General features: G+C 35.9%; 2 protein-coding genes across 5 annotated transcripts; one reads left to right on the top strand and one right to left on the bottom strand.

Moving 5' to 3' along the window:
• Positions 1-89: 89 nt before the first annotated feature.
• On the bottom strand, positions 90-2,925 carry LOC123715067 (TBC1 domain family member 7). Of its 2 annotated transcripts, XM_045669895.1 has the most exons (7): positions 2,792-2,925; positions 2,356-2,583; positions 1,999-2,195; positions 1,518-1,696; positions 1,081-1,176; positions 756-885; positions 90-572 (listed from the first exon to the last, which is right to left on the bottom strand). In XM_045669895.1, exons 2-7 carry the CDS (start codon positions 2,549-2,551, stop codon positions 480-482), a joined length of 891 nt encoding a protein of 296 aa, XP_045525851.1. In that variant the 5' UTR covers positions 2,552-2,583; positions 2,792-2,925; the 3' UTR covers positions 90-479. The 2 variants fall into 2 exon arrangements, with proteins under 2 accessions (XP_045525851.1, XP_045525844.1); XM_045669888.1 differs by lacking the exon at positions 2,792-2,925 and having other exon boundaries at positions 2,356-2,769.
• Positions 2,926-3,030: 105 nt separating this feature from the next.
• Positions 3,031-16,156, top strand: LOC123713997. 3 transcript variants are annotated; one of them, XM_045667980.1, is made up of 17 exons: positions 3,031-5,212; positions 6,183-6,382; positions 6,576-6,855; positions 7,295-7,408; positions 7,612-7,789; positions 7,962-8,091; positions 8,217-8,373; positions 8,507-8,648; positions 8,819-8,907; positions 8,973-9,362; positions 9,929-10,110; positions 10,376-10,532; positions 10,670-10,786; positions 10,982-11,134; positions 14,445-14,576; positions 14,812-15,011; positions 15,214-16,156. In XM_045667980.1, exons 1-17 carry the CDS (start codon positions 3,088-3,090, stop codon positions 15,637-15,639), a joined length of 5,172 nt encoding a protein of 1,723 aa, XP_045523936.1. In that variant the 5' UTR covers positions 3,031-3,087; the 3' UTR covers positions 15,640-16,156. The 3 variants fall into 3 exon arrangements, 2 of the variants coding, with proteins under 2 accessions (XP_045523936.1, XP_045523927.1); XM_045667971.1 differs by having other exon boundaries at positions 8,217-8,397; XR_006754257.1 differs by lacking the exon at positions 15,214-16,156 and having other exon boundaries at positions 8,217-8,397; positions 14,450-14,576; positions 14,812-14,829.
• Positions 16,157-16,310: the final 154 nt, after the last annotated feature.

Below are 16,310 nucleotides of genomic sequence, written 5' to 3'. Positions count from 1 at the left end.
ATATGGTGAAAATTTTCTCACTATATTTATGTCCAAACAACATTAATTTTGAGCTTTTACTCATATAAAAATAATGAAATACCCTTGTGTATACTGTATACTGAAAGCTTTTATTCGCAAGCACTAGTACATACATTGTTTGATGAATGTTTAAACATTTAGTAATAGAAAAACACTTACAATTTTACACTTTGTATTAACATACTGGACTATTTATTTTTATAGATTTAATTATGCATCTAATACATGTTTTTCTTAATTTTAAAGTTATGCAATATATTAACTACAACCTTTACAGTCACAGTCACAGTCAGTGAACATCTTAAAGTCGCCTCATTTATAAGTAGAAAAGGCTCCATGAACACTTTGTTTAATCATTTAATATTTGGGCTAGCAATAAAAAAGCACCCATGTTCATCCATTGAAATCTTTAAACACAATTTTCTTCTAATGAGAATTACTCATTAGAAGGTCATACATCATTTTTTGAGCTGATCATTCTGTGGTTGCGCATAGTACTGCCATAGGTCAATTGCTTTGTTTGCTACTACTTCCTCACATTGTTCTGGTATCTGTAACAATAATAAACATTTGAATGGTAATAAAATAGAAAGTAAAGTTCTGCATAACATTCATTTTAAATGACATTGGTCTTTCCAAAACTTATGTAGAAAGAGAATATATTTATTTTGAATCTAGTACCTTTATTTGCAAGTTTCTATGTGAACTTAGAAGTTATAAACACTTATCTTTACCTCAGACACACATTTTAGCACCTGATCCGCTGATGTGGCTCTAAGAATATTCCTACGTAGGGTCATAATCAACATCACTGCCACAAAAGATAGAATTTTAGGTGCTCCACTACATACTTTATCCCAAATCCTGAAATTCAAAACAAAACATTAAACTATGGCTACTAAAATTATCAGTGACTTTTAAGTTTTTTCTTATATATTAAAAATAAACATTAAAATTATAGTAAGCTACATATTTCTATATAGTTTATAAAATTTTGATACAACCTAACTTTCTTCAATTACTATAGTTAGTTGTGTAAATAGTGGATTTATAACTTACTTTGTTAGTGAACTATCATCTAAAACTCCAGCAAAGCCACAATTGAACCATTTAGTTAAAGGCAACTTCTCCAATGCCTTGATTTCTATTAGGTGGCTGAAATGATCAAATTCATATGGTACACACAATTTCGTTATATATTAGACAAGATTATATGAGATGTATGAAAGACATGTTTAACATCCCTTAGAGGAGTTTCCAATGAGTACAGGGAAACATTTCTGTTACCATCAAATTTAAAAGTTGTGGTAGGAATCAAACCTCAATCTAACAGGTTTATAAGATTTTATTGTCAAATTTTATAAATGTAATAAACATTATGTGATTTCATATCTAAGAATGTGGTTTTAATTTTGAATCCAAACTTTTTTCCATTTATTCCATAAAATTTTCTTGAACAATAATTAAAAGTTAAATTTATCTCACAATATAATTACTTGTACAACTCTCCATCCTCCTTTTCCAGCATGTTCTGAAAGGCTTCCTTTAGTTTTACTAAATCTTTTTGCATATTTCGCACAATATCTGTTAATCCCTTGCTGATCCAATAAACATCTACTTCATGGTCATATAATTCTAACAATGATTTAGCGATGGGAATAAATGTGTCCGCAGACTAAAAATGTGATAAAAATATTAATGTAAAAATGTAAATTATTAATATAATTATATTGATTTTTAATATTGTAATAATCATAAAATTGACAATAGTGCAAGACAACATTATTAATTTCTTGAACCAGATTCAATCTCCCAGTGTATATAAAAAAAGTGGTAAGAATTTTCATAAATAGATTGATATAATTTGTTAATATTCATATAAGTATAAATTTGTAAATTGCAATAGATTTTATTGCCCGTTACCTATAATACAATATTTATGTGAAATATTTAAACCTTCAAACTAAAAAAACATACAGAATAGTTGGTCTCTGGAAATATGGGTGGTTCACGTTCTTCTAACTCAAGCAACCACATTGCTAATAGCACTTCACTTCGAGGGGCTGTCATCTCTACTCTTTCCAACATTTCAGCTGCATACAAGAGATCATTATATTGTTCAGTCCGTTGTTCCATCACAAATTGATGCGAGTCAGCATAAACTGGCAGGATATCTATGAAATAGCAATAAGTAAATATAAAAAGTGATTGATTTTTATTAAATAAAGATAGAATAGTTTTAAATTATGTTAGTTGCAATGCACTTTGTTTTGATGATATGCACTCACATTACTGATAGTCTATTGAAATACAACATTTAAATGTAGGTCTTACCTAATAAAACCTTCCAAACTAAATTTCTATATGCAGCTGGCACCGTAAACCTCAGACAGAACTGTTTCAGCTTTACTCTATCCCATGGTTTCTCTTTCATAAGTATTTCCAGCGATTTCTTTTCTTCTACCCCGCGGCATCCCACTTTTTCGTAATACGATGAACGAAAATTACGCTCGTCCGTCATAGTCGGCATTTTGAGATGATACTGGTAGTTTTTAAGTTTTCCTACATATATTTACCTAAGCTGCATTATCATTGATTTTCCTTAGATTATTACCATGAATGACAAATAAATATTATCAAATAATAACAATGAATTACGATATGCCTTTTGTTGATTATTAGAACGAAAACAAATTCTTTTTTTTAAACTGAAATTTAAGATTCACAACTGTTGATGACAGTAACAGTGACAGAATAATACAAAACTTACACAGTCCCTTCATCCATGCTTTCATAGAGAAGGTTTAAATAAAGCATGATTTGAGCTGGATAGTATTTAAGGCTACCGATGTATATTACTATATTTTATGATAATACGTAGACATAAAATGTATAAAAAACTATGTTTTATTTCTATTAGTTGTTCCTAATTCAAAAATGTTAATGTTATGTCATCGACAAAATTAGAAAGACTGTATCCTAGCAACTAGCATTCATGGTAGGGAATTATTAATCAGTTTTTGCTGCGAATTGGTATTTAGATACAATATCATTCTAAAGTGCCAAATGAATTCCCAACTTCCAAAAACAGATTTAAGTTTCATAGAGGCTAAACGTCGCGAATTAAAAGAGTTTTTCAAGGATTTAAAAGTTTCGCAGAACGATATTAATAAAGTTATAGAAAATGAGTTAAAGGCCTTAATTGAGGATAAACACGAGGTTGTCCCTTATATTGCTGCTTCGGGTTCCGGAGATGTAAAATCTGAATATGACGTGATGTCGGGTCAACCTTTCACGGAAATCGCTGATTATAACAAACCTTTAAATTCCGCGGAAGTAAAGGAAATGATAAAAGACAATCCAATTATAGCAGAAAAAGCACGCCAAATACAAATTACAACTAACCGTGAAGGACGGGCAAAAGGTAATATAATTCCGTATGATCAAATTAACATGGATACGTTTGACGAAATGACTCAAGAACTTTGTGAAGCTGATGGTGATGCAGACAAAATAAAGAAAATAAAATATAAGAATATGCAGGCATTGTGCAAGTCTGTTGACAAATATGCAGAAAGAGACAATATTAAGGATTGTGTTGATGAAGTAAGCAGAAATGATAGTCAAGAATCCAGTAGTGATGAGAAAGAATTCCAATCAATAGATAAAATCGTATCGGAATTAACAAATAAATCACATGAGACTCGTTTTAATGAAACAAAAGATATGCTACGAAAATTGGCTGATAAATACGATGATCCGAATCAAACAGAAAGTCGGGATCGGTCTCGGAAACTGATCATTACAGATGATCCAATATTAAAAGCATCCTCATCTCAAATTATCAAAGGTGTAAGAAGGCGTTCAGCCATTGATGAAATCAAAGAAAGTTACAAAATAAATGAAACAATGAATATTTCTCTTCTTGATAATCCAGTAAAACTGGACCTTAGATCAATACAATCAAAGCAAGAATCAAATGCAAAAACTATTCCTGAAGATGAAATAATTAACGAGGAAGAGGTTTTTCCTACAACTTTTGAAGCAAAAATAAAACATACCGAAAAGGCTCTAAAAGACATTAATTCTATTTTAAACACTATTGAAGTTACTGAAGATAAAAAAATTAAATATGTTGATACAACAGATCAAGACCTCATAAGGACATCAAATGATACTTGCGTAGAATCATTAACTAACAAAATTGATAATGGAGAGCAGCAAGTTAAATTTGACTTGAAAATGGAAGAAACACTTCAAAATAGACTGGAAAATATTTATGAATCAGGAACTAATGATAATGTAGAGAATAAACAATTAGAATTTAAAGAAATGAAAAATCTAGCTCGCAATATCGTCGATGGAGCCGAGAACCTCAGCCTTTTGATACGAGAAGACATAACAAATAAACTAAACAGTATGAATGAACTGTTGAATGATGTTAATGTTGCTCTAGAAAACTCTAGAAAATCTAATTTAGCTTATCAAAAACTGAGAGAAGAAAGCGAACAGAGGATAAAGAGTAACGAAAACCATGCAAGCAAAACTCAATACACGGAGCTTGGTGAAAGCAGTACCAAATGCTCTGTGACACAGTTAGACTTGAACAATATTCATTCTGCCATAAGCAGTCTTAATACTGAAATACATTGTCACGAGGACCGAATAAAGAAGAGCAAAGCGAGCTGTGAAATGAGAACGAAAGAGTGCCAGGAATTTGTCAAAGAAATAAATAATGTGTTACAAGTATCACATGAAGTATTACACCCTAAGCTTATCTCTTCCGCTTCTAAAGAGAAAGTAACATCTCAAGAAGATACCACAAAAAATTCTAGAATACCTGATGATATATCAAACAAAACACGCAAAGAGTTATGGGATGTTGAAATTATTTACAAAGATGAAAAAAATAAAAATATGGCTGAACAAAAACAACAAGAATTACTACGTACCGAGCGGATTAATGATCTCTTGTTAAATATTAAAGATAAAATGAAAGATAATAAGGAAGTATTGAGAATAGCTAATAATTTATTACGAAATGGGAAAAGTGAAAACGTTACTGAAAATTTATGTAAAATTATAGAACTCCCAGCTGATAATGATATAAAGGCACAAGGGGACCACGTTCGCAATGAGGAAAAAAATAATGCCACTTTAAAAGTTTCTGAGGTGCCGTTGCTTCAAGAAGGTAACTATAATCTTTTACATATTTATATAATCCATTAGATAAATTCCTTTTAAATAGCTATACCTAACCGACTTTGCACTAAATAGTTATTTCATGTACGTCATCTATGGTCATTATTATCTATCTATATTCCATTTATTTCTTTACGAATATATTAAAAATCAAAACAAATCTTTATAGCTCAGTACCAAGGCGATTGTACCAAGGTATTGATCTTAATTATATATGTCTGTCTGTCTGTGATGTTGCCCTTCTTCAAAGTGATCTTAATGGTATAGATGCTTATTAAATCGTATGATCCTCAATATATACAAGTAATTTCATATTAAATACACATGAAAAAATAAACTGTTTGTTATTGTGTATGAGCTTGATAGCGATTAAAGGAGCTTCAGGAGATTCGTGATTTGGGTGTAAATCCGCTGTTTTGCTGGTAATTTTTTTTTTCTGCTGAACAAAAATTATCATATATTTTAGATAAAAAAAACTTGTAACATATACCGTAGTTATAGGATTATGTATGATGTGGTGAACTTATAAAATAAATTGAGATGGCAGTCTATCGCTGACCACGATAGTTGAAAATACGCTAAATACGCTGTTTTAAATTTTACAAATCAGTTCACTCTGCTCACTCTTATCAAGAAAACTCTTCTGCATTATCGGAGTTGAACGCGTTATCTCTAAATTCTGATTTGGATTTTTAGGATATCAAAAGGGTATTTCCGTTTGAAATGTATACTTGCTGAAAACCCTTATAGGACTTTTGCCACGTTTATGGCTCCGTGCTTATTGTTTATCCGCTAACTAGTAGGTATAACTAATTAAAAACAAATGGTTTCAGTATCCTCTATAGAGTTATCACCTTGTTTTTTCTGGTTAGTGCTTTATTTAATTCTGCGTAAACACAGTTGAATTCAGAAGCTACTTGGTTTTTTATATATTTTAAACTAGGTCTTAATTTGGTTAGATAAAAAAGATCTTGAAACGGAAAAAAAAGAAGATAAAGTAAAGCAAAAACAAAGGGAGTTCAAAATTAAAATAGAAAAAGAATTCGAAGAAGAAAATAAAGGTCCACGAATGACGAAGGAGTTTATCCGCAAACTGTGCAAACAGCATAAGCTTTACTGCACACCATATCTTAACGACATATTGTATTTGCATTTCAAGGTAAGCCTTTGATGATATTTCAAAAATAATCTATTACGTTTATTAAGTTATCTTAGCTTTATAGAGGCGATATTTTCCAAATAATTATCTAGTTACGTTAACCACAATTACAATAGGCTCTACAGCTCTCAATTTTATTCTTCTAGTAAGAGTTTGGTTAGGCGATTCTGTGATGAATACGTTTTATTTATAGGGTTTCTCAAGAATTGAAAACCTTGAAGAGTATACAGGCCTTAAATGTATATTCTTAGAAAACAATGGTATTCAAAGAATTGAAGGTTTAGATACTTTGTCGGAGTTAAAGTGTCTATACTTGCATTACAATATTGTACGTAAAATAGAAAACCTGGACGGTTGTCCAAAGCTGGACACATTGAATTTGGATCACAATTTTGTAACAAAGATTGAGAATTTGAATGTAGTCCCAGATCTTCATACCTTGAGTATAGGCCATAATATGTTGACTACAGTTGGTAAGTACTACGAGTAAGTATGGTAGACAAAACCGAAGTCCTTTACCTAAACTCCTATTTTCATTATAGGTTTATAAGTCTGTTCAGTAAAACATGTTTGGTACTTAAAAAGCGCACTGTATATATTATATACGCAGTTTACTTCTATTACCCATATTTAATAGAAGGAGAACAGAGCGTGCGCTGGGATTATTGCTACTAATAATCCATCTGAATATAATACCGAGACTACACATTGAATCTAGTTTTTGTAACGTGTTTCATTTTTCATCTTAGGTGTGGCATGTTCGTGTAGCTATAAATCATAAGGATTACAAACTAAATCTTTTAGACACTGTCAAAAACACATCTACAATAGACGTGTGATTTAAATTGTAATAGTATTTAAAGTGATGTATTTTGAATACTTTGCCTTTATTAGTTGATTGCAATTTTTTAGAGGATCTGGAACACCTGAGAACTTGTAAAAATCTCTCAGTTGTGGATTTATCATATAACCGGCTTGAAGATCCTCTAATAGTCGACGTTTTGGCTGATATGAGCATATTAAAAGGTATTTTATTAATTTAATATTGTAATAATGAATAATTTTTTCGTTGAATGTATAAACTCACGTAATTTTAATATAATTCTTATTAAACCTACTTTCCTGACAATCACTCTTTAAGAGTCTAAGTCTTACCTAAAGATACAAGTATGTCGGCCAACAACAATCTAGGTACATATCAACTCTATATAATTTTATTTTCTTTCTAGTACTGGTACTAACGGGTAACCCAGTGGTCCGTAATATCCCTGCCTACCGTAAGACCTTAACACTGCGACTAAAAGAGTTGCTTAACTTAGACAACCGACCAGTATTCCCGCGGGACCGTGCTTGTGCTGAGGCGTGGCAACGCGGCGGTGTGCAAGAAGAAATTGCTGAGAGACAACGGTGAGAATTTTAGCGATAGCCTGAAAAGATACCTAAAACAACAATCGATATGTTGACAGAATTAAGCAATGTAGGTAATTGAAACGTTAAACTAAGTAGAAGACAAAATTTTGATTAAATAAACGTAAAGTTTATTTTAATGAAAAATAAAGATTAATATATTGTATTGCAGCTGGATTGCCCGAGATCAAGAGAAAGTAATGGAGAGTGTGAGATATCTCATGAAAATGAAAGAAGAGAATAGAGCTAAGAGAGAGGCGAGAGAGAGAGAAGCAAGGGAGCAAAAAGGTCTTCCGCTAAAGGTACTTTTAAAAATGTCTACTTTTGACCTAACATCATGAAGTTTCTTCTGCATCAAATTGTAAAAACTTTAACTTTGACTAAATACGAAAAGGAACACATAGTCTTGCAATAACAAATTTTACAGGAGGAAGAAAAAGAAGAAGCAGATGAAAAGACAACAGTGGAAGGAAAAGTAATTGAAATGAAAACCAAGGATGGTGTCGCAGTAGACATGTTATCGGGGTCTGAGGCTGAAGATAGCACTAGTGAAAGCTCTAGTGACAGTGATGCTGATAGTGAAGGTTTGGTACCCAAAGTTAAGCTAAGTTAAGCTGCATTAATATTGTTATATTTGTATGGCTTATGTTGTGTGTAATCCATAATAATTGAGTTTTAATATGAAAATTAAATACATAATATTTCGGTCTTTTGCAGAAGACGGAACATCAAAAATCGAATGGTCGCATATAGAGAAAGGGAAGACCTTAGTACAAGAGATGAAGGAAGAACGTCCTAGCGAACCAGATGATTATTGGCCCGTCTTTGGAAAAACACCTTCTACGGTCATGGGGGATATGTAAATAATTTTAGAAACATTAAAGATTTACAAATTTCATTAGAACTAAATCTCGTTATTGTCTAAGGTTCAATAACAAGATTTTTTTCCAAAATTTTATTTTATATTAATTTCTAATTTCTGAAAATTAACAATTTGAATCCATTTATCCCATATTTTTCCCCCTTTAGGAAATTCTCATCTGATGCACAATCATTAAGTAACATACTCTTCGGTCAAACACCACACACGATAAAGAAAGATAGTAAAGGAAATGAAAGTAAGTGCCCATTACTTAAAAGTTTGACATGTAAAGAATGTATCATAAATATGGTGATATTACAGAACCTTCAGGCGTAAAAATAATCGAAGTACATAATGACGAGTCATTAAATTTGGATACTCAGAAAAAACCATTAATAGAAATTATTGACAAAAACATAGCCGATGAAGATACCCCGTTACATGAAAATGTGACAAGTAATATTACTGAAACGCATACAGTGATCATAGACCATGACAGAAAGTTGTTGATGGAAAAATGTAGTGTTTCTAAGTCCAAATTTTTAAGTTCCGAAAAAAAAGTTAAAATAGCTATTAATGAAGTGCAAAAAGAAATAACGGGCTTGGAGGAAAGCATGGTAGGAAATGGTGGAAGTGATGAAACTGCTGCAAATAATACAGTAAAAGAAGAAACAGGTTATGACGTACACGGTGTTGAAAGAAGACGACGTGGTAAACTATATTTTCTTTTCTTATTAAGACAACATGATATAAAAATATTATTGTTACTATTTTAATGTTCTGAAAATATTGTAGGAATGGCGGAGGAAGGTATTGTTTTTTTTTTTTAACAGGGGGCAAACGGGCAGAAGGCTCATCTGATGTTAAGTCATATCGCCGCCCATGGACACTCAATGCCAGAGGATTCGCGAGTGCGTTGACGGCCGAGATGATATTTTTAGAAGTACGAGCCGAAAACTACCTGGCTTGCGATCGCAATTTCCTTCTCAATTCTTTTTCACAAAATATGATAGAGATTAAGTGAACTAAACACAGAAATGTGTCTGTCCCCTAAGTGTGTAAGCCTAAGTCAAATTCTTAGGTGACTCATATAACTCCAAAATAAATGTTTGGAGGGTTGTATAAAACACTCTAGTTTAATTCAATAAAAATGATTCATTTCGCGAATATTTGTTCCTAATATGCGATATAAGCGCGTATTAGGAAGATATATATGATGAATGAAACAAAACACAGGCTTTGGTTCTAATTGTGTTTTTCATCTGTATATACTCTAGTCGCACAAAGTAAAGACGACGGTGTAGCCCTGATTAATTTTCTCGGGAACACTGATTTGGAGACAAACGATGAGGCCTTGCACCCAAGTGCTGAGGACCTGGAGATATTCGCAGAACTGGAGCGAGAACAACTTGAGAGAGATGCAAGAATCGCACGGGGGGAACCCGCTGTTGATCCTATGGTGTTTACTGTTTTTATTTGTAATTTATTGTGTTCATTTAATTATATACCGTTCCTATATCCAAAATACTACTCGTTATTGATTCGAGACGTAAATTTTTCTCTAGAATATATAACGACTATCAAATGTTTGTGCAATGAAGGATATTTACAAAAAATATATGTATATCTTTACTCCCGTTGTAAAGATATGACAAAAGCTATCTCTGCTATAACGTATATAAGCACAAGAGTCAAAAGTGACTTTATGGTATTTCTCCTCATAGAAACTTTACGATAAGAAAATAATGGATGAGTACCACAAAAATTTGGAGCGTGTGCCAGCGCATCAGGTCACTGAGAAAAACTTTGTCACCACATACCGAAAAGACAACGGGTACGACCGCATCGCTCTCAGCCAACTCACTATGGGAGTGCAACCAGGTAATAGTTCCATTTTGTGAGAGCAGACATTTATTCTATGTTATTTTCAACATAAATCAATTAGTCTTTCGTTTTTGTAATTATATTGTTATTGTGTAGCTAAAAAAATTATGCGTAACCTGAGAATCTTTTAACAGATCCTAACAAGGTAAAGCTCACTCACGTTCCGGGAGCTGTTCTCTTTGAATATGTTGAGAAGCAGAAGCCCATCGAACTTCAATATGAGATAGGAGAGGAACACTTCGATTCCCCACGTAAGAATTTTTACATGTCAGGTTGTGGGTAAAACGTAATTTTAAATAAACAGTAAGGGCGTATTTTCCCCTTTATCCCGGGAATAGAATCAGGCCTTAAATTGCTTTGTAGTGTATCCTGTGTTAGGTTAGTCTATTTTAGTGTACTCCGTGGATGTAACGGAGACTTAACGTTTATTATTTTATTACTTAAAGCATCATCAGAAGAAACGCAGTCAATAAACATAGATAGTGATTCAAATAGTGAGGATATTGACGTGGTACCAAAACAGGAAACGGCGAAAACTAGACCAAAAACAGCCGTAAGACGACGTTTGATGCAAAAAGATGATGCTGTTGTAACTGAAGGTAATTTTAAATTATTATGTATGAGGTTTTAGGCGTTAAAAGTTGTATAGTAGGCATTGACGTATAACCAATAGACATAATGTAATTAATCAATGAAAATTTTAATAACTAAAGAAATAAATGTTTCACCCCTGGGAGTCCGGGAGAAGAGATAAATAATATACCTACAATCAACAACCAGTATATACAATTTGCTATCCAAATTAAATGTAACAACCACCAACTAGTGATCGGCATGAATATAAACTAATTCATTAAACAGTGGCCATACAGATACTTTACAAATTATTGCTGCTTTACAGCCTAGTAATCGATGTGTGCCTAATAAATCCTATTCAAACGAATATGAGTTCCGGACTGAACTCTTTGAACAAAGTTAGTAGTTCAGTTTCAATCTAAAATTTATTTGTGCAAAAAATATAGCTCTCTCTCTAATTACGAAGTTATTGTTTGAGAAGATGCTTAAAGGCATCGAACAAATAATATAAAGCTGACACATCTATATCATAGTCCACGTAACTTATAGCTTAAAGCAATACATCATAATAATAAAAAATAATAAAAAAAACAAACCTTCAGACTATCAGCTACTACTACCTACTGGCAAAATATGATCATATGTAAAGGTGTTACCAAAATGAACTGTGCTAACTATGAATTAATAAAGAAAATTTAACGAAACCAGTATTATTTATAAATATATTCTCAAATAATAATAAGCTAAAGTCCAGCTGCAATTTGTCTAATCTTAAAACAGCAGTTAGATACTCTTACCTAATTTGAACAATAGCTTTAGAAGTTAACACGGCCACCGGCCGGTCGACATTGCCGATGTCTTCGACGATTTCTCTCTAGACGAAACTTACCTCTTTCACTATTTTTTTTACGGTGCCGTCAATACTTCTTGTACACGCCACGTTATATTTTTTATTTGGGCCGAATATATAAAAAAACTTTGACAGTTTGCTTTGACATTTTGAAAAAACTCTCTTTCTTATTTGAACACTACTAAACTGAAACAAGGCTTTTCATGCCGATGCGTGTGTGATATTAAGTACACGATTGAACATACTAAATCGATCGATCGACGATAAAAAGCGTGTAACGCCAAATCACGTAGAACTTTTATTTTTATTTTTATGAAGGAGGTAAAAATGCACAACTGCAGGCCCGCGAGCGCATGCAGTCGCTATCGCGGGGACTGTGGGGATGGTTAACTCTTATCCCTCTGCTAATCAGAGGGGAGAAACCCGACCCACTAAAATTTCCTCCTGAGCCTTCCATATCGCCTGCTATGCCGGACACATTCATTCTAAATGAATGACGTCTGGCATCGCATTGAATCCCCCGGGGGTCACACTAGGCATTCAACCCAGGGAACTCAGGCGAATATGACTCCAAACGGGCTCAGCGACGGCGCAGGGGGATGCTGTTGGGCAAACGCTCCTCGCGTCTTGCCCCCGCACCCCCGCCTCGCCGCCGGCGAGCACAACCCCTCCGGCCATCGCCACGCACCTCCCGCTGACACTCGGCAGCCTCCTTCTGCAGCAGGACATACTCACAGAAGAAAGCCACCGCACGCCATGCCTCTTGGCTACCAAGCATTGCTGCAACAACGCTCGGTAGCGAGAGGTCCGTCCCGACGACCGACACTAGGTCATGGCGTTGCCTCGACCAAGTGGCACAATCGGCCAGGGTGTGCTCCGCCGTGTCCTCTGGGGCACCACAATGGTGGCAGATGGGAAGGGTATCCCGCCTCGCCCACCTTGTGCAGATACCGCCCAAAGCACCCATGCCCAGACAGTATCCGCGCCATCCGAAAGGACACGGCTCCACTCGGGCGATTCACCCATTCCCGCAGGCATGGGCGAATCGCCTCCACGGTGCGTACTCCCGCCCTAGGCATAGCCAGATCATGGGCCCATCTATTAAATGTGGTCTCCCTGGCTTGCCTCCTTGCCGGTCCGACCAGTTCAGCCCATTGGCCACCTGCCCTAGTCTCACACTTGAGACAATACAGGTCGCCTAGGGCCAACGCCTCTAACTCCCAGGGGGGAGTCCCCGCCAACAGGCACGCCACCTCGAACGAGACGGTCCGGTAGCATCGAGCCGCCCGAACCGCCATCACTCGCTGTGGCCTCCTGAGTAGGGTGCGGTTCCTCGCCCTCAGCCTATCATCCCATACAGGGGCCCCATACAATGCCATACTGCGTATGATTCCGCAGTACAACCTCCGCACACTCTGCTTAGGGCCCCCAATATTCGGCAATAGCCTTGCAAGCGCCCCCGCCGCCCCTACAACCTTCCCCCCGAGAGCTTCAAAGTGGGCCTCGAAGTTCCAGCGGCCATCCAAGACGAGACCAAGGTACTTCATCTTGGACGCCACCGGAACCCAGTTCGCCAGCTCCTTTATCCACATCCACAACACTAGTGGGCGCACACCACCCCTCTATAATGGCCATCTCCTCCGCAATCTGGCGGTCCAGTCGACGTACCGACCAGCGGGGGAAGCTCTTCCGACTCTGGGGAGTCTGGCCCACGAGTTCTGCCGCGACACATAATAAGGCTTAGTGACGACGGCAGCCATCACACCCCACTCCGCCATCGACTGCAGGAACAAGTCCTGAGCCGCAGCGGAGCGTCTTAAATTCCCTTGTAAGAGGCTAGTGTCGCTGTCAACCATTTTATTTGTTTAACAGCTCCAGACCAACCTCCATGGGAGTGTTCCTTACCACCGTGCTGGACGCTTTAAGGGCATACGAGGCCCTCCTGAGCCTTGAAGGGTTACAGGCCCTACCTGCCATTTTGTGGTCCGCCGGCTTCCCGGCCTCTGAACAAACCACACAGTGCAACTCTTTTGAGCTGCATTCATTGGCCTTATGGCCCGCAGCCCCACATCGGTGGCAAACCTCCACCAGGTCCACCACTGAGTCACATGTCGCACGTACGTGACCCAGCTTTTGGCACTTATAGCATCTCAATGGACGGTCCTCCCGGATTTCCACCCGGCAGGAACTCCACCCAATGAGGAGCCTCCCGTTCTTTACCTTATTGGCGGAGGCAACCGGGCATAGGAGGAACATCTCGTACCGTACAACCCTACCAAAGGCCGAGAACAAATTTAAAACTTGCACTCGAACCGGGAATCGAACCCAGTACCCCTCACCACAGCAGTCACATACAAAGACCGCTAGGCTATGAGGCCCTTGAATCACGTAGAACTATGCCAGGCCAGTTCCACTTCGGACCACCTAGTTCAGAAGGATATAGGTTCTGAAGGTTGTTGTAATTAAAATGTTTCTTAAATAAGGCCAGATATCATTTGACGCAGTAGAAGACAGTGAACCAAGTACGTCTGGTGTGAATTCGGATAGAGATGAAGCTAAGCGGACGATAATTCGGACGATCAATTCATGTGATGATGACAGGTTTCCCTCACAAGGTATACTTGCCAATACCAAATTTTTATATGTCTGTCAACCAGCTCCCATTCTTTTGGGTTTTTTACACTAATACTTGCACCTCTTCAAATTACCAACAGTTCTTGTTGAATTGCTGCAAAATCCATCCCTCTGGGAGACCACTTAGGCATATTTGACTTTATACAGTTTTTTTTGGTTTTATATGCTATATTATATGGTATTTATTGCCTATTTGAAAACCTTATAATTTATAAGGAACAAATTTCGCTGACATGGAAGAAAACGCCCGTATAGAGGACACAGTGGCTTCGCAGATTTTGGACAGGACTTTACAATACGAAGAGGCAGAGCACTATCGACAGTGCGGGATCGTGACATCACACGCAGGGAAGGTGGATAATCGCACCAATTCTATCATAGAGAGCATCTCAGAACAGCTGGATAACCAGTATACGGTATGATCGATGCTATAGCACTAAAACGTTTACATATCGTCTAGATAAAGCGAGATACTTTGTTCATAAACTTTTGAACCACTATAATTTAAGTTCCTTATAACTTATTTCCACTATTGCGGTAATTTTTTTGATTATATTTACTTTTATACAGTTTGCTTGGAAATGTTTTAATTGTAATAAAAGTTTAAAATCTTTACAGATTCCCGAAGTATCCCAAATAGTTGATGCGCATATAGGCTTGGCTGAGCAAAGATGGCGTGCCGGCGAATACGTCCATTACATTCCAAGTCCACCTGAATCTATAATCGATAACGTTAGTGACAACGACACAACACTTGTACCAAGTAACGAGAATTTGTTTGAAGAAACTCTAACCGAAGAAAATAAACAAGTAATGGTAATTAATGAAGCAAAAGATTCTGGTATTGGGAACGATAAACTTGAGGATTCAAAGGCGTTTGAAGAATTTTATGAACCTATAACAAATGAATCTAAGATCCTTAATCTTTCTGTAAGTGAGGAAGTCTTTGAAGATTGTGTTGATACTGAACCCAAGGGTTTCGATAGGGTTGATGAGAGCTATAGTTTGGAGATGAAGATCGCTCTAGCTATTGATAAGAAGTAAATTGCTTGCACAAGAAGTTAACTGATAGCTGCTCTTAGTGTGGAAGAGCTTATTGGCGTATTTTTATTCATTTTAAAATTTAATCTATTGGCCCTTCTCAAGAAGGACTTAGTTGCGTGATTCTTTGTTTTAGTTTCCTTTCTATTAGAAATACGAGCTGTCTCGATAGTTTCACATTTGGTTTTAGTGATGTTATAGTTTGTGTGGAAGTGAAATAAGATTTTTAGACTCAATTCTATTAAGCTACGTTGATATTGACGACGAAGTGATGCTATTATTCATTTTATGAACTACAGTTAAATTCAGTAGTATAAATGGTTGGTGGCCGCACTTGACGGCGTAACCCAGTGGTTATTGTTTGTCTTGTTCTATACATCTTCGTGTTGTTTTATCAATTTAGTTTAGCTTGAGCAACAAAGAATGCACTGAATTATGGACATATAGGGTTGGTTGTGCACTTCGTAAAAAAAATGTAGTTAAAACGGTTGGAATTTTATTTATTTATTTATTTTACATATATAACTTGTCATTAGGAATGTTTAGTTAAAAGATTTATGTCTGTTTGCGTTCATTTAATTTTTGTTGTTTAATAAAACATTTTTTATGAAACTAAATTATTTATTGTTCCGCCTTCTTAAAATATAATTCTTAGCATACATTATATATCTAAC

This window comes from Pieris brassicae, chromosome 1 (assembly GCF_905147105.1).
Source record: "Pieris brassicae chromosome 1, ilPieBrab1.1, whole genome shotgun sequence".
NCBI lineage: Eukaryota > Metazoa > Arthropoda > Insecta > Lepidoptera > Pieridae > Pieris > Pieris brassicae.
The sequence above is the reverse complement of the archived record's forward strand: the minus strand, read 5'-3'. Positions and strand labels throughout refer to the sequence as shown.

Bases quoted from the DNA above. Each gene is read 5' to 3' on its own strand.
- LOC123715067 (XM_045669895.1), bottom strand. From the start codon at position 2,551: ATGCCGACTATGACGGACGAGCGTAATTTTCGTTCATCGTATTACGAA. The intron at 1,697-1,998 runs GTATGTTTTTTT...TCACATTTTTAG, and splicing joins TTCCAGAGACCAACTATTCT to TCTGCGGACACATTTATTCC. The intron at 886-1,080 runs GTAAGTTATAAA...TTTGAATTTCAG, and splicing joins GATGATAGTTCACTAACAAA to GATTTGGGATAAAGTATGTA.
- LOC123713997 (XM_045667971.1), top strand. From the start codon at position 3,088: ATGAATTCCCAACTTCCAAAAACAGATTTAAGTTTCATAGAGGCTAAA. The intron at 7,409-7,611 runs GTATTTTATTAA...TTTTCTTTCTAG, and splicing joins TGATATGAGCATATTAAAAG to TACTGGTACTAACGGGTAAC. The intron at 10,533-10,669 runs GTAATAGTTCCA...ATCTTTTAACAG, and splicing joins CACTATGGGAGTGCAACCAG to ATCCTAACAAGGTAAAGCTC.